General features: G+C 37.5%; 3 protein-coding genes and 1 non-coding gene across 5 annotated transcripts; 3 read left to right on the top strand and 1 right to left on the bottom strand.

Annotated features, from left to right (window-relative positions):
* Positions 1 to 1371: 1371 nt before the first annotated feature.
* On the top strand, positions 1372 to 7525 carry LOC145642176 (cellulose synthase A catalytic subunit 3 [UDP-forming]-like). Its single transcript, XM_081693271.1, has 13 exons — positions 1372 to 1823; positions 1931 to 2123; positions 2373 to 2591; positions 2681 to 2873; positions 3070 to 3336; positions 3467 to 3812; positions 3897 to 4034; positions 4332 to 4457; positions 4551 to 4763; positions 4904 to 5168; positions 5412 to 5614; positions 6093 to 6443; positions 6667 to 7525. The coding sequence occupies exons 1-13, from the start codon at positions 1803 to 1805 to the stop codon at positions 7249 to 7251; spliced, it is 3120 nt and encodes a 1039-aa protein (XP_081549397.1). The 5' UTR covers positions 1372 to 1802; the 3' UTR covers positions 7252 to 7525.
* Positions 7526 to 8372: 847 nt separating this feature from the next.
* On the top strand, positions 8373 to 9708 carry LOC145556470 (uncharacterized). 2 transcript variants are annotated; one of them, XM_081618121.1, is made up of 3 exons: positions 8373 to 8626; positions 8821 to 9039; positions 9378 to 9708. In XM_081618121.1, exons 1-3 carry the CDS (start codon positions 8573 to 8575, stop codon positions 9513 to 9515), a joined length of 411 nt encoding a protein of 136 aa, XP_081474247.1. In that variant the 5' UTR covers positions 8373 to 8572; the 3' UTR covers positions 9516 to 9708. The 2 variants fall into 2 exon arrangements, with proteins under 2 accessions (XP_081474247.1, XP_081474246.1); XM_081618120.1 differs by having other exon boundaries at positions 9366 to 9708.
* A 2939-nt stretch (positions 9709 to 12647) lies between these two features.
* Positions 12648 to 12753, bottom strand: LOC145556986 (small nucleolar RNA R71). The gene has a single exon (XR_014092070.1). It is a non-coding gene; the product is annotated as a small nucleolar RNA R71 (small nucleolar RNA).
* Positions 12754 to 13144: 391 nt separating this feature from the next.
* Positions 13145 to 14872, top strand: LOC145555449 (uncharacterized). The gene has a single exon (XM_081617188.1). The coding sequence runs from the start codon at positions 13145 to 13147 to the stop codon at positions 14870 to 14872; it is 1728 nt and encodes a 575-aa protein (XP_081473314.1).
* The last annotated feature ends 7396 nt before the right edge of the window (positions 14873 to 22268 follow it).

Genomic DNA, 22268 nt, shown 5'->3' with positions numbered 1-22268 from the left:
GTTCAGTTCAGTTGTGTTTCAGTGAATGGAACACAACCCCTTAGTCTTATTAGTTTTTCACAACTCTAGTTAGTCTAATGTGGTTGAACATTGGCCTTGTTAGATAAAAGTTTAGTTCTACTCTTATATGTTTAGTTTTTACTCATCAATAAGGAAAGATATTGCAATAATAATTAAAATAATGCATTGACAAACTTTAAAATAGAATTGTTCTACCTAGAAAAAAAATGCTATCTTTTGAAACTAGCAAAGTTTATTGTCTTTTATTAAGCGTGTGTCATTATTAAGCGTGTGTCATACAAGTAACGTTTATAACCTTAGACTCTTATAACTAGTTTGATCACACGAGCTTAATAATCAATACTTTATTTTAGGATATGTTCGCATTTACTGAACTGAGCCGAACTGAACTGATTGGAGAAGATTTGAACTGAACTGAACTGAATAGAGCTGAAATGAATATTTTATGAGAGAAGGAAATTAGGAGCTTAACTGAACTAGTGTCAAAGTTGTTTTGAGGTAGTGGGTTTTACACTTTTACTTTTTACCTTGATACCTCAATAAATTCATGTTTTCTTCACCTAATTTTTATTATATTTAAACTACTTTTCAAATTCAAATACAGTGAAGAGTACACAACTAAAGAAGAATTATCTATCTCTAATAAATGGCTCTAATAACACGACGTTGGTATTACATTACATTTGGTATCATGATAATACCATTTAAAATATACTCCGTAAAATGATATCAACTCGTGTTACTACAATTATTCATGATTCAAAATATTATAGGCTAGTAATTCCTCACAACTTAATTGAGCTAACATTCTTATGCTCGATTTAGCAATTTATTTACAAATCTATCATTTATACTAGTATTTACTTTCACCTTTACTTTGAATTTTTGTCAGTAATCTGTACGACTGGAATGGAGGAAGGAGAAGAAGAAAAAAAAAAAGTTACCGAGTACCGTATAATTGTACTCCGTATAAAGCTGTATAAAATTAATACCGTACTCCCTAATTAAATACGGAGTAATAATACTCCGTAATTAAAAAAAAAACACCCTGAAGGCGACAGAGGATAAGAAAAGTGGTTTGAACATTCGTAAAAGTCAACACTTGTCAAGTTTTGATTTAAGGTTGTTAGATAGCACGAAGCCAAAGCCGATAAATATAGTCACATGAAGAATGTCTTTTTTAATTTATTTTAATTACTAAAATAATTCAATTATAGAATGAAGATACTCGTAGTTAATTAAAGTTAATGATAATGAACACTTGTTAAGCAGCACTTGAGTCAAGTTTGTTGTATAAAATGACGAGCAGAGATTGTCGGTAATTACACCATTAACACTTTGATAAATGACAAATCAAAGTCGTTTTCTTAACATTAAAGCCAGTTTATCAAATGAATAACTCTCTTACAACTCACTACTATACAACTAAGTTTATTTATTCATCTTCAACTTTCATTTTACTGACAACTGTATGTGTTATTGTGTTGTTACAAAACCCTTCTAATTCCATATTTTTAAATTAATCATCGATAATCCCTTCTTCAATTCAAAGATCATGTATAAAAGTGCCCTTAAATTTTAATTTAAGGGCATCAATCACTTTCCTTTCAAAAACCCCAACTTTTGTTCATTTCCATAAGCCCTAATTATTAGTTAAAGGTTTGATTTTTATTTTGATTTTGTCCAAGAATCAATATTTTTTCATCTTTTTATCTAGGGTAAAATTTATGTTACTTGTACAATTGAGTTATCTGGTTTGATCATAGCAGAAGTTTACGCAAATGGAGATGGCAGAAGGCGAGGTTAGTACATTTCTTGTTATCATTTCATTATTTAATTAATTATCATCATTTATTAAAATTACAGGGGATTTTTATAAAAATGATGAATTATGAAAATATTTTGACAGGAAAAGGGAAAGTGGGTGACTGAAAAATCATGCGAAATATGCGGACAAAATGTAGGAAAAGCAGTAAATGGGGAAGCATTTGTAGCGTGTGATGAATGTGGATTTCCAGTTTGCAGGCCTTGTTATGAATATGAAAGGAAGCAACCTTATCAGTCTTGTCCTCAATGCAAAACTAGATACAGGCGTCACAAAGGTTAATTTTTTATTTACTTTTTCGGGTTTTTGATTGATTGCGTAATTAATTACTTTTTACTGCATGGGTATTTTATTAAATTAAATCAAGTTCCGCCAAACTTGTAACACTACTGAGTTACTATAGTTTATTCTTTATTGTAGTTGTTTAGCTTGTTTTAATCTATTATTATGTTATGGGACTGTTAACTTGGATGTGGGATGAAGTTGTTATAATGGGATGTGTTTGTTTTATGGATAATGGTATTAGGAAGTCCTGCTGCTCATGGAGATGTTGAGGAGGATGCTGATTCTAATTTTAATCAGAATGATAAACTTAATACTGCACACCGCTCGCTTGGCTATGAGCTGGGGAAGACTGCTGCTCCTAGCTATGCCATTGCCCGGCGTGAGGTGTCTGGAGAGTTATCTACTGGATCGCCTGATCGCTATTCTGTTGGCTCTGCCGGAGTTTATGGAGGAAACAAATGTATGTTGTGTAATCACATTACTTTCAATATTGTATCCATGTACCCTGGATAATTTTGTTTCTGTTTTCTTATTACTGTACTTTTGCAGCTCATACCGGAACAGCTGATACTTCCAGAGAATTCGCCATGCCTCCCTTGGGTAATATAGCCTGGAAAGAGAGAGTTGATGGATGGAGGATGAAGCAGGATAAGAATGTCTTACCTGCTAATAGTACTCGTCCTCCATCTGAAAGAGGTGCTGATACTGATGCTGCCACTGATATATTAGATGAGTCTTTACTGTAAGTTCATATCTCTACTTTTTAGCTTAGGTTGTATCTGTCTGATATCCTTACACATTTTTTAAACTTCAGTTGTATGATTGAACATTACTGAATCATCATTTGTTGCTTAGATTTGCATACTTTGTTTCCTTGAAAGCTGCATTGCACATAGATAAGCCAGTTTAATGTCTTGATTTTCCTCGAATTTATGCAGGAATGATGAAGCTAGGCAGCCGCTGTCAAGAAAGGTCCCCATACCGTCATCTAAAATTAATCCTTACAGGATGGTCATTGTTCTTCGCCTTGTGATTCTTGGAATTTTCTTTCACTATCGTATTACTAATCCTGTTCCCGGTGCCTATGCTCTTTGGCTCGTATCAGTTATATGTGAGATATGGTTTGCTATATCCTGGATATTGGATCAGTTTCCCAAATGGCTTCCTGTAAACCGTGAAACCTATCTCGACAGGCTTTCTCTAAGGCAAGGCCCTTTTCCTTATCAGGACTCCGTCTGCTACTTTTTCATGATTGATCTTAAACCATCTATGCTTTTTATGTCACCAAAAGTGGTGCTTTTTATGTCACTAAAAGTGGTTTGATGTTGATAATAGATATGATCGTGAAGGGGAGACTTCTCAATTAGCTGCAGTCGATATATTTGTTAGTACTGTCGATCCCTTGAAGGAGCCTCCTCTTGTGACGGCCAATACAGTTTTGTCCATTCTGGCTGTTGATTATCCAGTTGACAAAGTTGCATGTTATGTGTCTGATGATGGAGCAGCCATGTTAACATTTGAAGCTTTGTCAGAGACAGCTGAGTTTGCAAAGATGTGGGTTCCTTTCTGTAAGAAGTATGACATTGAGCCCAGGGCTCCTGAATGGTATTTTGCTCAAAAGATTGACTATCTGAAAGATAAAGTTCAGACATCATTTGTCAAAGATCGCAGGGCAATGAAGGTAAGATTGTTTTTCTATAATGGACGTGCTTTTGCTTTGCTATATACGGAGTATACATTGTCACCTATCATTCTTTTGTTGCAGAGGGAATATGAGGAATTTAAAGTCCGCATCAATGCTCTGGTCGTCAAGGCACAAAAAGTCCCGGAAGAAGGATGGGTGATGCAAGATGGCACCCCTTGGCCAGGAAACAATATCAGGGATCATCCAGGGATGATTCAGGTAACTTACTTTAGTTTCACTCTTCTTTTACCGAATAAGAACCTTCCATCTCCCCCCACCCCAGCAAATGAAGATAGTGTTTCGTTCCCTGGGGCATACTTGACCATTCTGGAGTTTTGTTTTCTGTTATTTTGTGATAATTTCCTGTTTCATTTGGCTGGTTTACATCATAGCATGTATAGACTCCATGCTTTATTGTGTGCCAAGATCATTGATCTAGTATTTAATATAATTTGTGGATTCATGCTAGTTCTCGTTTTTATGCATCTTAATCCCATACCTTAACTTGAATTGCAGATTTTCTTGGGTCAAAGTGGAGGTCTGGATACTGATGGCAATGAGCTGCCACGTTTAGTCTATGTTTCTCGTGAGAAGCGTCCAGGCTTCCAACATCACAAGAAGGCTGGTGCTATGAATGCCCTTGTTAGTATAAATTTCAAACTTATGTGATTCGTGACTTAATTGTTAGGATGTTTGCCTGTCTCTATACTAATGTACCACATGATGCCTTGGCAGGTTCGAGTCTCAGCAGTTCTTACCAATGGGCCATTCTTACTAAATCTTGACTGTGATCACTACATAAACAACAGCAAGGCCTTGAGGGAAGCCATGTGTTTTATGATGGATCCAAACCTTGGAAAATATGTTTGTTATGTGCAGTTTCCACAGAGGTTTGATGGTATTGATAGGAATGATAGATATGCCAACCGCAACACTGTTTTCTTTGATGTAAGTCTAATACGAAGTATATTTCTTAAGTTTGTTGCTATAGCAGTGTTCATTATTGTCCTTAATAGGAACAGTACCACCCTCTGATGGTTTCAGCAATAGTAGTACTACGAAATGCCAATGCTGCTTCTTGATTTCAGATTAACTTGAGAGGATTGGATGGCATTCAAGGCCCAGTTTATGTGGGCACTGGTTGTGTATTCAATAGAACTGCATTATATGGTTATGAACCCCCTCACAAGCCCAAGAACAAGAAAAAGGGATTGTTTACATTACTCTGTGGCGGATCACGGAAGAAAAGCTCAAAAGCAAGTAAGAAGGGCTCTGACAAAAAGAAATCTAGCAAGCATGTTGATCCTACTGTGCCAGTTTTCAATTTGGAGGATATTGAAGAAGGCATTGAAGGTATGATGAACACCATATGTCATTATCTTTAGCCGACAAAACTCTAGTTGTTTAGCTTGTGATTTTGATGAAGCAACCTTGGTAAACAATGCGCTGTTTGGAGTAGGTCACTTTAATTTCCATACTTTATTATGGACTTTTCAAATTTTCCCTTTCTTAGTTGAGAGTTGGTGGGTCTTTTACCCTTAGAACTCATGTGATGGTGAATTGGTGATAGTTGATCCTTACAAACTTCTGAAACAGGTACTGGATTTGACGATGAAAAAGCTATGCTCATGTCTCAGGCTAGTCTGGAGAACAGGTTTGGTATGTCTACTGTCTTTGTAGCTACCACACTAATGGAAAATGGCGGAATACCACCAGACACGGACTCTGATACACTCCTAAAGGAGGCCATTCATGTCATTAGCTGTGGTTATGAAGACAAAACAGATTGGGGAAGTGAGGTGCGTGAGCTTTTCACCATTTTCTCCCTTTTTTTTTATATATTTTTTTAATTTTTTTTTATTGTGCTCAACATTTTGGCTAAGTTGGATTTTGCATGTGTATTGAGACAACCGTACAGTGTGTAAATTGAAAATAGTGGCAGTAGAGTTGTTGCTGTCATCTCATTAACATATAATGACTGAATGACTTCTCTCAAAATTTTTATATTGTGGGGTTATAATTTGTTGTTCAAAGTTTTTCTTATAAGAGCTACTTCTTGAGCTAATTGATCAATGCCACAGTACTTGTTTTGGTCTGGTCGTCTTTGATTTGCAATTGGTGAATAATTGATGACTAGTCTAATTTATTTGCTTTTGTGTTATAATGCCTATGGCTGCGCCTCAAAGATGGGAGCAAAATAAACCAGGGAGGTTTATAGCCTTGATTTGATATTTTTGCATGGACTCTAAATCACTAACTTTTTTTTTTGGCCTGCAGATTGGATGGATTTATGGTTCAGTGACAGAAGATATTCTGACGGGTTTTAAGATGCATGCTCGTGGTTGGAGATCAATTTACTGTATGCCAAAGCGTCCAGCCTTCAAAGGTTCTGCACCTATTAACCTTTCTGATCGGTTAAACCAAGTGCTTCGGTGGGCTCTTGGCTCTATAGAAATTCTTTTCAGTCGGCACTGTCCTATTTGGTATGGATATGGTGGAAGGCTCAAATGGCTTGAACGCTTTGCTTATGTGAACACCACTATTTATCCGATCACTTCCATTCCTCTTGTTTTATACTGTACTATTCCCGCTGTCTGTCTGCTGACAAGCAAGTTCATTATCCCGCAGGTATTTTCTTCATCCTTTAAAAGTTAGCCACATAATAAATAAGCTTCTATCTAAGCTCTTTATCATCTCACTGTCAAGCATGTAACATGTTCTTGATTTGGGATCAAATTATTGACTCGAGTTTATATTGTTTAATAATGCTAATATCTGCACAATGTTTAAATGCATGCTCCTGCACATAACTTGTGATATTCTGAATATTGAATGTTGGTTTGGTTGACAGATCACAAATCTGGCAAGTATATGGTTTATATCCCTCTTCTTATCCATCTTTTCAACGGGTATATTGGAGATGAGGTGGAGTGGTGTAGGCATAGATGAATGGTGGAGAAACGAGCAGTTTTGGGTGATCGGTGGTGTTTCTGCTCATCTGTTTGCAGTGTGTCAAGGTCTGCTAAAAGTTCTAGCAGGCATCGACACCAATTTCACAGTGACCTCTAAGGCCTCAGATGAAGACGGTGATTATACCGAGCTATACATGTTCAAGTGGACAACCCTGCTTATCCCTCCCACCACCCTTTTGATCATAAACTTGGTGGGAGTAGTTGCAGGCATCTCAAACGCAATTGACAGCGGGTTTCAGTCATGGGGTCCGTTGTTTGGGAAGCTGTTCTTTGCATTGTGGGTGATTCTACATCTTTATCCGTTCCTTAAGGGTCTAATGGGACGTCAAAACCGAACCCCAACTATAGTGGTGGTGTGGTCAGTCCTCCTAGCATCCATATTTTCTCTGTTATGGGTTCGAGTGAATCCGTTCATAACGAAGGTGTCCGGGCCTGATCTGGAGGTCTGTGGCAACTATTGTTAAGTGAGATGATGGAAGATTGTGGAATTAGTCAATAATAGAGTAGTGATGTCCATATAAGTAAGTATATTAATGATTAGATGATATTATTATTGGTTAGGTAGCTAGTTATTTACTCAAGTCAGTACTGATGTGCTGTAGTGCTGCTACAAATGTGAGCATGGAAGGCAAGCAATACTATTACATTGTTTGTGACTTGCTGCTTACTAGTGTGTATTCTCTAATCTGTATAACTATTATCGTTATTATTATTGGATTCATATACTACTTAATATTATATTAAATATTATTTGATTGGACGAGATTTCTGTAACATATTAACATATACTTCATGAAAATCAATATTGATTTTGATGGATATAATTCATATAAATAACAAATTTGTGTCGGAATTGAAGAAAAAGTAGTGGAATAGAAAGATCACACGTGAGCTTGAAATAAGAATAAAAATAAAAATAATTATGATCTTGTTAAATGAGTGGCCGAGGCATCAGTATAATGAGTATTATTGCTTAAAATGCATGTTAAAATTACGCGTCAATTGATGTAGTTAAGTTATTTTATTTTAATGTTTTCAACTTTAGCCTTCTTATTACTCCCTCCACCTTTTTATTAAATTTCTATTTATAACATATATTCCTTATATAATAATAGAGAGAAGTTAGAAAACTTAGAGATAAGAATCTATTTAAGAGACGGAAGGAGTATTTCGCATTATTTAAACTTTAAAATGTTGATTTATTTATTAGCTTTTGCCAATAAAAATTAGATCTTGTACAGAATCAAGATGACGAAAAAGGCAACCCAAAGTCCAATGGATAAGTTAAAATAATTGGATCGATCCATACAGATACGGCCCCTCAAGACCCATACCCAAATATCAAATCTGTACATATCCTGTTAAAAGGAGAGGGTATAATGTATACTCTGATCCATTAAAAATTATTTTATTATTATTATTTTGTCTTGTGGAAAATTAAAATAATTTTATTTTGTAATAATAATAATAATAATCAGCTTGTTACTTACGTGGCTTCATAAGAAGGAAGATAGCTGTCTATAAAGACGCGTGGCAATTCGTCCTTAATTGAGATAATTCCATATAAATCTAATCTACTACTATGAGCTACTATTGCTACTAATCCCTTCATTTTCTATACTAATAATATCTGCACTACTAAGCTTACCTTATTCCTCAAAAACTTGTAATCTTAAAAATACCATATCATATAAAGATTTTGAACAATCTTTGATTAGCTTCTATTAATCATAATTTATCTCAAAGTAACCAACTTTGTTAGTTAACTGAAGCTACGTAATAATAATGGCAGTCACTCAACAGCCTATTCTTTCTAGGCTTGACCGTCTTGATAATTTGGTAAGTACTCGTTTAATTTATATACTACCTTCGTTACATATTATCTGTAACGATTAGATATTTTTTTTCTCTATTTTATGTTAACTCTTTGCAAATAATATATAACGGAGGTAATATATGTGTTTTTATATGAATTACATAGCAATTGTACTACTTGTTTTTATTAATTTGGTATGTTGTTTCTTGTTAATTAGATGAGGCATTTGGAGAACCTAAGAGGGTCAAACCGATCTCTAAAGAGTTCATCACCATCCACACCATCAAGTGGCACTCGTACAAGCGATGTTGAATTCTTTTCGCCTAGGAGCCTTGACAAGTTACATTGCCGTCCTATTGACGATGTTATTGTCGAAACCGAGCACAAAGGTACCCTCCTTGACAGGGTTTCCCTCATCGAACACCGCCTTCTCAAGGTATATGTAGTTCCAAATTCTGTGTTGTTTGACCATCCTTTATAATTATTAAAGGACCAACTCAACAAAAAAAGCTTTTGTCATTCAAAATTTTGTGTTGTTTGACTATTGTTTCATAATTTTTAAAGGATCAACTCAACAAAAAGCTTAAGCGGGTGATTGGTTGATTATTGTAATTTAAAAATTTTTGTTGTTTGACTATTCTTTTAATTAAGAATTAAAGGAACAACTCAACAAAAAGCTTAAACGGGTGGTTGAGGTCCAGAAATATGTTTTATACTCTATTAATAATTAAGTAAAGAGGAACTGATAGTGATAACTTTCAGTTATGCATGCAGCTTGAAGAAGAAATGGAGAGCGAAAAGCAAGAGAAAGATCGAGAGGAGAAGTCTTCACATAGTCATAAGAAAGTCGGGTTGAAGCAATTTGTGAAATCTTGTGTTAAAGGAAGCAAGAACAAGTCCAATAATAAATAATTACTACTATTAATCTCGTTTTACTAGGGATGTTAGTACGTAATTATTACTTGTATTTATTAGTGCAACCAAAGGGGTCTTAGTTTTTCTGTTGTTTTTTAATTTCTGTTTGTAATGTTTGGATCTTCTCAACCTTCCTTTTTACTGTAATATATTATTTGTTGAAAGGAATCTTTTGAAGCTTCTTCTTCAATGCGTGTAACAATATTGGATAATATGTCCGAGTATATACTATAAGTATATAGTATATGGTGGCATCATTCTGCTTCTTTAATATGTCCGAGTATATATGCTAAAATATAGAGAGAATTTGATAAATTGAATAAACTCAATCACTTGAATTACAATTATGATGGCCATGGTCAATAAATAATACATCGTTCCCAAATCCGATAGAATTAGGAAATAGTCAAAGATATCAAAAAGATATTATACTAGGCATAAAATATATACTAAGCATAAAATATGGAAACTAAATATATCCTAATAATTTCCCAAAATATATCCAAAATATATCCTCCAATACCCCCCTCAAGTTGGAGCATGGGGATTGTAAATGCCCAACTTGGAAAGAAGATGATCAAACTGAGACTTCCCAAGCGCCTTAGTGAAAATATCTGCAAGTTGCTCCTTAGTGGAGACATAGGAAGGAGCAATTAAGCCTTCTGTAATAGCATTACGAACAATGTGACAATCAATCTCAATGTGTTTTGTACGTTCATGAAAAACTGGATTTCGAGCTATATGTAAAGTAGATTGATTATCACAAAACAACTTGATCGCCTTATGGTGTTGGACACCCAAACTCAAAAGCAATGCCTTCAACCATTTCAACTCATGTGTGCCATGCACCGATACTCAGCCTCAGAAGAAGAGAAAGATACCGTGGGTTGTGATAAATCATATCTGTATAGGATTGTTGGGCACATTTTTAATTGTTTTTTAGTTCTTCTTAGTCTCTTAGTCGTTAGTTTTAGAGTCAATTATGTATAGGTTATCACTATAGTGATGTAGTATGCTTCGTTTGTGTTTTCTTAATGTTTTAGGTAGCTCTCATAGCTATTTGGACGCTCTCGGAAGAATTCAGCATTTTTCGAATAGTCGTTGGATGGAGGGATGTTGATTTGAGGCCGATGATTCTTTAACCTTGTGCTTATATATGAATGTAGATTCTTTGAAGCAAATCAGAGTTTTTTCGTAGTCCCTATTGCAAGTTCGAGATCGTTTTAGGCCTTTGATGCATTGACAGTTCGAGTTGCTAAGCATTCTTATATCGAGCTATAGCTCGAGTACTAGCTCAGTAAGGCCGCAAGCTAAGGAAGCTGCGAGCTATCGCTCGCCACCTAGCTCGCCTATTAGCTCATCACTGCCATATGCAAGTCCTATCCGAGCTATAGCTCGCCAGCTAGCTCGCCAAGGCAGTAGCTACATTTGACAAAGCAGCGATAGCTCGCTGATTAGAGAGCTATAGCTCGGCCCTGCTATCTTTTACGACATTAGTGAGCGAGAGCTCACTCAATGAACGAGCTATAGCTCGTTGCTGCTCCAGCGCTTCTTGGTCATTTGACGTCATCAAGTCGAGTATCGTGCCACGTCATCAATTTTCATCCAATAGCATAATAGTTTATGTATTTATTTATTTATTTTATTTAGGTTGAGGCAAAAATATAAATACCGGAGAGGATTTTATTTTGCCTCTTATGCTTTATTTTTCTAGATTAAACGCTTCTTAGTTTTCTTTCTCTCCATTGTTGAACCCTAGCTTTTCATTCTTCATTAATTTAATCATCGAGGTATTTCAATTATTCTTTTCGTTCTTTATTTATTTTATTAATTATGAATTCAAGTTTATTTATCTCTTTTGTTTTGTTTATCTCAATTATGAGTGAGTAGTCGTTTTCTAGGGTTAAGTGAGGGAAGCCATGTTTATACCATGATTATTTGTGCTTATTTATTTATAAATTTATGAATTAGGGTTTGAATAATTCCAATTGATTTGTGTTTTATTGTTTAATTCATGTAATTGGCCAATATCATGAGTTAATTATTTAGCTAATAAAAATTAGAATTGAAAGATCATATTTTTAGAGGCTTAATTACAATTGGCGAATTTGATTATGTTAGCGACCGAACTACATATGTTAATTCGTAAGCGTTAATTCCCGACCGTAGGATTAACAAGTGCTTTAATTATTCGACCTAGTTTGTTTATTAATGGATTGTTTGCATTTCTTGGATTGGTATAAGCATGGTGGACCGAACGTATGCCCTAGACTTTAATTTGTCTGAGAACAACCTTATTTTCATTATTGTCATTCTTTAGTTAATTAATCATCGAATCATTATTCGTTTATAGAAATAGTTCATATAATTGGGCAAAAACTAATAGCACCTGTCTCCCTGTGGGATACGACCCGTATTTGCTAAATCTCTGCTAACAACAGACACCGTGCACTTGCGGTATAACTTTTTATTCATCAAGTTTTTGGCGCCGTTGCCGGGGAGACAACTAAATTCTATTAGTTTTAGTTTGATTGTTTGAACTGTTTTTATTGTCCCATTGGAACTTCTAGTTTCAATTGGGACATTCTCGTTGCTTTCTTTTCTTTTTGTTTATGCCCAGGTCAAAACGAACAGGTGATTTGATCCCTACGGATCCAGATTTGGACAAGACCCTTAGGCAACTCAAAAAACAAGGGAAAGGGAAGTAGAAAAAGACCCACTCACAGAAGAGCTCTACAACACAGTCTGACACACGCAAAGAGATGACTGATAATAGGTCTCTTAATTTTTACGGAGTACCATCCCAAGATGGCATTCCAATGGGTCTTAAAATGCCAGCAATCACTGCAGAGAACTTCGAAATCAAACCCGCATTGCTCAGTATGGTCCAACAAAATCAATTTAGTGGCCATCCTACTGACGAGCCGATTAATCACTTGCAGCGATTTCAACAATTATGCTCCACTGTTCATCACAAAGGAGTCACTCAAGATCAATTGAAGGTGATGTTGTTCGGATTTTCCCTTCGCGATAGAGCTCAAAAGTGGTTGAACACTGTCGAGGAGACGGAGTGGAGCAAGATTTCTCAAGCATTCCTCAAAGAATATTTTCTCCCTGAAAAAACTGAAAAGATTCGACATCAGATATCAACATTTTCTCAAGAGTCGGGGGAATCTCTTAGGGAAGCATGGGATAGATTCTTAGATCTTCAACGATCATGCCCGCATCACAATTTTGAGAAGTGGAATCTTGTTCGTATTTTCTATAACGGACTAGAACCCGAGACTAAATGTATTGTTGATTCTGCCGCAGGTGGTGTTTTCCTTGACAAGACAATCGAGGAAGGGTATGATTTTCTTGCAAATCTTGCAGCCAACCACTTCTCATCTCCAAGAACGCGACCAAAGAAAGGGAAGATGGAAGTTGAAGCCTATTCACTCATGACATCTCAAATGGCTCAATTAACTGCAAAGATTGAAGCATTGCAGGCCGCTCAAGAATCTTCTCTTTTATCTGTTAATGCTATGTCTTCTCAACCTTTGCAAACTAATTTTTTTTGTGAATTGTGTGGTATACAGGGTCATTTTGGATATCAATGTGCTCAGAATTCTTAAGACACCAATCAGATGGAGCAGGTGAATGCCTTTCAACAAAGGCAACCAAATGATCCATATTCTAACACATTTAATCCAGGTTGGAGGAATCATCCCTACCTTTCATACAAAAGCAATAATGTTCAAAATCCTCAACCTCAGCAACAATGGGCACAACCTCAGCAACAGTGGTCACAGCCTCATAACCCTCAACCTCAGCAATATGTTGCAAGGCCTCCACAACATCAACAAAGGGCCTCTCATCATCCTCCTCCGGGTTTCAATAGACCACCTCAACAACCTACTCATGGAAATGCTAGCACTCAAGATCCTACTATGTCTGACCTCATGAGAATGATGACATCCATGAAGCAAAACACTGAAGATAGCATCAAGGAGTTGAAAAATACGACAAAGCATTTGGAGAACCAAATCGCGCAAGTCGCAGGTACCAATATCCAAAGGCAACCTGGCCACTTACCAGGACAACCTATCCCTAAGGAGACCGCCAATGCTATCACTACTCGTAGTGGTGTTAGCTATGAAGGACCCCAAATGCCTATTGATGATGCAAATCTTGAGAAGGAAAAGAGTGAGGTTGTAGAGAAGGCCTTGGATGATGTTCCCACCTCGAAGGATGAGAAGGCTAAAACAAGTGAGGTTGAGAAAGAGAAAAAGAAAGGTTCCGAGCCTCCATCGATCGAGCCAAAGCTACCATTCCCACATCGGATGCAAAAGAACAAGGTAGATCAACAATTTGGTAAGTTCTTGACTATGGTCAAGAACCTTGAGGTAACTGTTCCTTTTACTGATTTGGTCTCTCAAGTTCCAATGTATGCAAAGTTTTTAAAGGAAATGATTACTAAGAAGAAAGACTTTGGTGGTGTAGAAACAGTTGATCTAACTGCAGAGTGTAGTGCTATATTGCAAAATAAATCCCCACCTAAGCTTAAGGACCCTGGTAGTTTTTCCATCCCATGTCATGTAGGTGCATTATTCATTGATAAAGCTTTATGTGACTTAGGTGCTAGTGTGTCTGTTATGCCTCTTTCTGTTTGTAACAGGTTGAATATGGGAGCTTTAAAATGCACACAGATCACTTTGCAAATGGCGGATCGTTCTATAAAATACCCTTTAGGTGTTTTGGAGGATGTCCCCGTTCGGGTTGGGAAATTTTTCATTCCTGTTGACTTTGTAGTTTTGGATATGGAGGAGGATAGTAATATCCCGATCATTTTAGGTAGACCTTTCTTGTGTACTGCAGGTGCTGTTATTGATGTCAAGTCTGGGTCCCTTACTTTGTCTGTTGGTGATGATACAGTGACTTTTAATCTAACCAATGCGATGAAGTCGCCTATGCTTGAGAATACTTGTTGCAGGATTGATGTGCTTGATGAGATTGTGAGAGAGGATACGCCTCGTGAGTTAGCTAATGATCCATTAGAAGCTGTTCTCACCCTGGAGGTCTCTAAAGGAGAAGGAGATGCAGAGATTGACTCCTTGATTCGTGACTTGGATGCCCCTAACACTGAGGGGTTTGAGGTAATGGAAACTATTTGTTCTACTTCTGAGTCACAAGTAAAAAAGGTAGAGTTAAAACCTTTGCCTTCTCATCTTAAATATGCATTTCTTGATGATAATGAGGAATGCCCTATAATTGTTAGTGCTAAACTCGATGATAGCCAAGTTTCTAAGCTTTTGACTGTGCTTCGCATGCATAAAAGGCAGTCGGGTATAGCATTGACGATCTTACAGGGATAAGTCCTAATTTTTGTATGCATAGAATCAATTTGGAAGAGAATCATCGCCCTTGCATCCAACCACAACGTCGATTGAATCCTAATATGCAAGAGGTGGTGAAGAAAGAGGTAATGAAACTTCTTGACGCGGGCATCATCTACCCCATCTCAGATTCTAAAGTGGGTGAGCCCGGTACAAGTCGTTCCTAAGAAAGGGGGGACAACTGTTGTTAAAAATGATAAGAACGAACTAATTCCTACTCGTGTTGTCACAGGTTGGCGTATGTGCATCGATTATCGCAGGTTGAATACAGCCACCTTGAAAGATCACTTCCCCTTACCTTTTATAGATAAAATGCTTGAAAGATTAGCAAAACATAGTTTTTTCTGTTATTTGGATGGATATTCAGGTTTCTTTAAGATTCCCATTCATCCAGAAGATCAAGAGAAGACAACGTTCACATGCCCCTATGGTACATTTGCTTATCGCAGAATGCCATTTGGGTTGTGTAACGCCCCTGCGACGTTTCAAAGGTGTATGATGGCCATTTTCTCTGATTTCATTGAGAACATCATGGAGGTATTTATGGATGATTTCAGTGTTTATGGTTCTGACTTTGATATGTGCTTGCATAATCTTTCTAAGGTGCTTAAACGTTGTACAGATGTCAATTTGGTCTTGAATTGGGAAAAGTGCCACTTCATGGTCAATGAAGGAGTGGTACTTGGTCATCTTATTTCTGACCGTGGCATCCAAGTTGACAAAGCAAAAATTGAGGTGATTGAGAAACTTCCCCCTCCCGTGAATGTCAAGGGAGTGAGAAGTTTTCTTGGTCATGCAGGGTTTTATCGCCGATTTATAAAAGATTTTTCGAAAATAGCGAAACCCCTCACTCAATTATTGCTTAAGGATGCCACATTTGAGTTTACTGATGCTTGTATGGAGTCTTTTAACAGGATTAAGGAGGCATTGATAACTGCTCCTATCATACAACCTCCGGATTGGGATTTGCCATTCGAGATCATGTGTGATGCGAGTGACTATGCTGTGGGAGCCGTGCTTGGACAACGAAAGAACAAGGTTTTGCATGCCATTTACTATGCTAGTAAAACCTTGGATGAGGCTCAGATGAATTATGCCACCACTGAGAAAGAGCTCCTAGCTATTGTGTATGCTCTTGACAAGTTTCGAACTTACCTCATTGGTTCGAAAGTAATTGTCCACACTGACCATGCCGCTCTGAAGTATCTCCTAGCAAAGAAAGAGGCTAAACCGAGGCTCATTCAATGGATTTTGCTCCTTCAAGAGTTCGATTTAGAGATTCGAGATAAAAAGGGTGCCGAGAACGTTGTTGCGGATCACCTTTCTCGATTGAGATTTCAGTCTACTTCAGATAGCCCTATAAATGACTCTTTCCCCGATGATCATTTATTCTCTGTTTCTACTGTATCTCCATGGTATGCTGACTATGCTAATTTTTGTGTAGGTGGTTCACATCCTCCAGATTTGACTTACCAACAACGCAAGAAGTTCTACCATGATGCCAAGTGGTACTTTTGGGATGACCCTCACTTGTATCGTAAGTGTTCTGATGGGATGTTTCGGAGATGTGTAGCAGATTGGGATACTCATGGTGTCCTTCATCATTGCCATAATCTACCTTCTAGTGGGCATCTTGGTTCTACTGCAACTGCCTACCGAGTGCTTCAATGTGGTTTCTATTGGCCATCATTATTCAAGGACGCTCGTATCTTTTGTAATGCATGTGATGAGTGTCAAAGAACAGGGAATATATCGAAGAGGCAAGAGATGCCACAAAATGGAATTCTTGAGGTTGAGCCTTTTGATGTATGGGGAATTGATTTTATGGGACCATTTCCTTCCTCTAGCGGAAATCGGTACATTTTGGTTGCCGTCGACTATGTCACTAAGTGGATCGAAGCTATTGCGTCACCAACTAACGATTCAAAGGTCGTTATGAAGTTATTTAAGAAGATCATCTTCCCGCGTTTCGGAGTCCCAAGAGTTGTTATTAGTGATGGAGGTTCTCATTTCCATCAACGAACTTTTAAGGCTCTTCTCAAGAAACATGGGGTTACCCACAAGGTTGGTTTGGCCTATCATCCTCAAACGAGTGGCCAAGTTGAGGTATCCAATCGACAAATCAAGAGAATCCTTGAAAAGGTTGTCAACAAGTCCCGCAAAGATTGGTCATTAAAGTTGGACGATACATTGTGGGCATTGCGAACGACCTACAAGACTCCGTTAGGGACAACTTCGTATCGGTTGGTGTATGGCAAGGCATGTCATTTACCGGTCGAAATGGAATACCTTTCACAATGGGCTGTCAAGGAGATCAATTTAGACTTAGAAAAGGTCGGTGAAGCGAGACTTCTTCAATTGAATGAGTTAGATGAGCTTCGACTAGAAGCTTATGAGAACCATAGGTTGTATAAGGAGCAAACGAAAAAGTTTCATGACAAGATGATTAAAAAACGTGAGTTGAATGTTGGTGATAAAGTTTTGCTTTACAATTCAAGACTTCGACTTTTCCCAGGTAAGCTTAAGTCTAGGTGGTCCGGACCTTTCACCATTACTGAGGTTAAAGATCATGGAGCTATTGAAGTTGCTAGTGAAAATGGTTCCAAATTTAAGGTGAACGGACAACGTTTGAAACTCTATACCGAAGGTGCTTTCATTGGTGGATTGGAGACGATTTATCTCTCCGATTCACATAATGATGCTTGAAGTTGAGGTAAGAAGTCGAGCTCACGACTCTAAATGAGCGCTTATCGGGAGGCAACCCGATATTTAGCTTAGTTTAGTTGTTTTCGTAGTTTTTTTTTATTATTTTTTTTATTATTAATATATATATATATATATATATATATATATATATATATATATATATATATATATATATATATATATATATATATATATATTTTCTTTTCTTTCTATTTTTGAATTCACTTGGATTCGATTTTTAATAATTTCACTGATTTCTTGCACTAACGATGCTAATGATTTTTAGAGTGGTGTTCAAGATTTTATTAAATGATTTCAGGTGGTTTAAGGATGTTAAGTACAAGGGTTTAGTGCCAAAGGTCAGAAGCTGATTTTCTTTCCTGCAAAAACAAACCAGCAGCAAATAAATAAATTGTCAAAATATACCTTTGTCCACTCTTTCAGCCATAACTTTAGTTATAGAGATCGGATTGATATGATTCAAGTTGGGTTGGAAACTAGACTTGAAGAGATTTTCGACGGTAGGTCACACGCCTATATATGACTTACGAATAAGAAGTTACAAGCCTGTGAAGCTGACGTTGTACCTGCAGCGCGAAGCAGCGATAGCTCGTGAATTAGCTCTCATAGATCGAGAGCAATCAGCATTCCGAGCGATAGCTCACTCTATGAACGAGCTATAGCTCGTTGCTACTACACCCCACGGGATGCCCGAGCGAGAGCTCCTTGACGAGTGAGCTATAGCTCCTCTTTTACAACCCATTAGCAGCCCACATGTTCTAAGTCTATCAAAATTTCACTCCCCTGCTTCTCAAAACCCAAGACTCTTTCCTACTGCTCCGACATTCTCCTAGCAGCCCACACCTCCGAACCTCACAACCACCGCCGGCGAGTCACCTCTGGCCGCCGGCGACCACTTTTAGCCACCCTATAACCACCCTAATACCACCAATTCACCTATTTTCCCCATATCACACCTCTTGTGCAAACCCTAACTTTTTCAATTGAAATAGGGGTTTTTGATTTCATTCATATTGGAGCAAATTGGAGTCTTGAACTTGATATTTAGCATTTATATAGGGGATTGACATCAGATTTGGGCATAATTGACAAGTTCATAAAGGTTTTGTGATCAATTTTTTTTCTCTATCTTTGAACTTATTTGTGAATTGTGATTTGTTTGGACATATACCTTAGCTTGGGTGATTACTCTGAATTATTGATTCTTGATTGATTTTTAGACGATTCTTGTTGCACATTGTTGAACTTGATTTGAATATTAATCTTGTGATTTCTGATTTGTGTTTCTAATTGGTGAAGTGTTGAAAGTTGTGTAACAGTTCCTGTGATTATTTTTTTAGTCATGACTGCAGCTAGGAGGACTAATCCCAAACGAAACGCCACTAAACCAATACCACAAATCAAGCCAATCTCCAAGAACAAACCCCTGCCCAAAGCTCCTCAACCATCAGCCTCCCCAACTACAATTCCCCCACCTCAATCTGAAAGCCAACCCTCTTTCCCTGACCCCGCACATAAGCGCCGATTTGACAATATCCTTACCCGTCCCGTAAAGCCTACACTATTTTATTCAAATAAAGATGCTGGAAAGTTAGGTTTACATGGGAGCATTCTATGGGCCTTATCATCTTGTTCATGGGAGAAATTCCTAAGCTTTGAGGAGTACACCTATAAAGACTGGACATATGAATTTTTGGCTTCTCTTGAAGTCCATGGGTGTTTGAGAACTTATCCTAAATTGCATATAACATTTCAACTTGATGGAGAGAAACACCAAATGTCAGTTGATCGGTTAAACGAGGTCTTTGGTTGGAAACAAAAAGGAGTGATTCATCCGGACAATTTTGACACTTTTCTTGATGGTCTCATCAAGGAGGAGGATCTATTTTATGCTGATGAATTTTGGTCTGAAATTACCGATAGGAGAGATTGGCGAGCTAGTCATAGCAAGTCATCGTCAATTATTAATCCAACCATGAGGATGCTTCACCGGTCGATTAAGGGTGCTTTTTATCCTAAGAAAGACATGAGTCAAGTATGCACTAGTGAACTCTGGCACCTATGGTTCTTAATGAGTGATGATCTGGAACAACACGGTCATATAGATTATGGGAGTTTCTTGATTCGCTCTTTTCTCAATGTTCGTGGTGAGTCTAGTGAAATCCACTGTGGGGGGTTTATTACTTGTATTGCCAAGTCCTTGGGACTATCGACTAAGGGTAAGACTCCAGTTTCAAAACATAAGTCATTGGATATTGATGCGATGAAACGTTTTGAATGGATTGAGTTGGAGAGAAGGGGGAGTGATACTCGTTATGTTTGGTGCTTAAAGGGGGATTTGAAAGGACAGCGGAAAACACGCTACTCTTACCTTCCACGTGTCGAGGCTCATTTAAACAGTGATGATTCATGGTTATTTGCTCCAAACCATGCGGATGCTGGTCAGTCAGGTTCCCAACCTCTACCTCAGATGACCAACACCCAAGCACTACCACATGTCACTAATGTCGAGCCTAGAGAGACAGGAACTTCCTCTCAAGCCACTACTGATGTTTCATTGACTATTGAAGAGGCATTACAAGCTATCTTGAATTCTTTCACCTCCTTTCGAGAGGAGACATCTAAGAAATTCGACATCATCGAGGGTCATGTAGTCAAGCTTCGCAATGAGATCAAGAGCCTACGCTGCTTAATTAGAGGAGACGAACCCGCTACAGTTGCCACCACCACTGCACAAGAGGAACCTCTCCCTACTACCGGTGATGCTGCTCCCGGTCCAGCTCCTAATCAGTGAGCAATTTTTCTTCCCTCTCCTTTTGTCTTTATGCATTTTTCACAGTGAGGACACTGTGTTTCATTTAGCTTGGGGGAGGGATGTCTATCTTTAATTGCTTTCATATTGTAGTTTGATTTGCTTTAGTAGGATTGTTGTACGGTTTGTACCATTCATTAGGAGTGGGAGTTTACGTGCAACGGAAAAAAATGTATTGCTTTCTTAGTTTAGTTGTGTTTTCGAATAATACATTCTTGTGCCTATTTTCCATTTGTTTGACTTCGAACCGTGTGCGGATTAGATTAGACTCTCTTGAGCTTCTTCTCATCATAGTTACGATTTTGAAATTCGGTCGGTGTGCTTTATACGTTGATAACTGCGTAGCAATGTAGCCTGCGACTAATTGGTTTGTGGAAAGATGTTTTGCTCTTTTTGAGTCTAGCTAGTCGATATTTTTGTAGACCCCAAGCCAAAGTGAGTTTTTGGAACCTGATAGATTGACTGTCACATTTATAACAGTCTATATTTTTTTGGTGTGTGATAGTTCCTGGTGCAATTTTGATCTTGATTTTGCCTAGAGACTCGTAGTAATTTGGTTGTGATGAATGCATGATTGAAATGATAAAGGTCTTTCTTTTTCTCATTTGAGCCTCCAGATGTTATTTTTGGTACATTTGCTCCTTAATTGTTACCCATGTTGAGCTTTACCCTTCATTGAATTCTCCATATTACAAGCCTTTGGCCTCAATTGGTTACTATTCCCAATCCTAGCTTGGGGGAGTGGTCTATCTTGTGATTTGTGGTTTTTATTTGGCTAAATATTTACTTTGTGGTGCAATAAAGGAGATTTTGAATGGAAGCTCAAGGTTGGAAAAAAAAAATGAAAATGAAAATGAAAAAAAAAAAGTAGAATAAATGGGGTATGAGAAAAAAAAAAATTAAAGAACGAAGGGAAGAAGAGGAAATCAATTTACTTTGGTGTATAGTGATTTTTTTGTTCTGGTTTTCATGGTGTATGGAGAGGCTAGATGCTAAGCAAGGTTATCTTCGACATGCATTTGGTTGTGTTGTTATTATATAATATTATTATCACTCTCCCAGCTAGCTCAACTCTTACATTTCCCAAAATGTTTATCCTACCTCTCACCCTAGCCCCATTACAACCCTCATAAAGACCTCTTGATCTTCGTGCATAAGTTATGATTGAGTGAATTGAGTTTTGAGTCAAAGTTAAAGAGTATTTGTTGCATTTCAAGTCGACATGGTATAGGTTGAGTGTTTGTTATAACCCCAAGCTGGTAGAGCACCTCTCGTGCTCAACTTCAGCATATTTACAGGAAATCGGCGGAGACTAACTTGGAAAGAGACTGTTTGTGGCCTCTAGATTGGAGAGTTAATTGCAGGACTATAAATGCTACGTGGTTCTACATGTATCCGAGCCAGATTTCAGTTTTGCTAACTTTGGTTTGATTGTTTGTTCGAGAGTCGAGTCGGTCTTATTCTGGTTCTCTGGAAGTCTTGTTTGTCTTGTTTCTCCATCTTGAGTCTAGTGTTGCTTAGGGACAAGCAACAGTTTAGCTTGGGGGAATTTGATAAATCATATCTGTATAGGATTGTTGGGCACATTTTTAATTGTTTTTTAGTTCTTCTTAGTCTCTTAGTCGTTAGTTTTAGAGTCAATTATGTATAGGTTATCACTATCGTGATGTATTATGCTTCGTTTGTGTTTTCTTAATGTTTTAGGTAGCTCTCATAGCTATTTGGACGCTCTCGGAAGAATTCAGCATTTTTCGAATAGTCGTTGGATGGAGGGATGTTGATTTGAGGCCGATGATTCTTTAACCTTGTGCTTATATATGAATGTAGATTCTTTGA

Source organism: Chenopodium album, chromosome 8 (assembly GCF_948465745.1).
Source record: "Chenopodium album chromosome 8, dcCheAlbu1.1, whole genome shotgun sequence".
In the NCBI taxonomy this organism is placed as follows: Eukaryota; Viridiplantae; Streptophyta; class Magnoliopsida; order Caryophyllales; family Amaranthaceae; genus Chenopodium; species Chenopodium album.
Note: the sequence above shows the minus strand (reverse complement) of the source record. Positions and strands in the feature narration are given on the sequence as shown.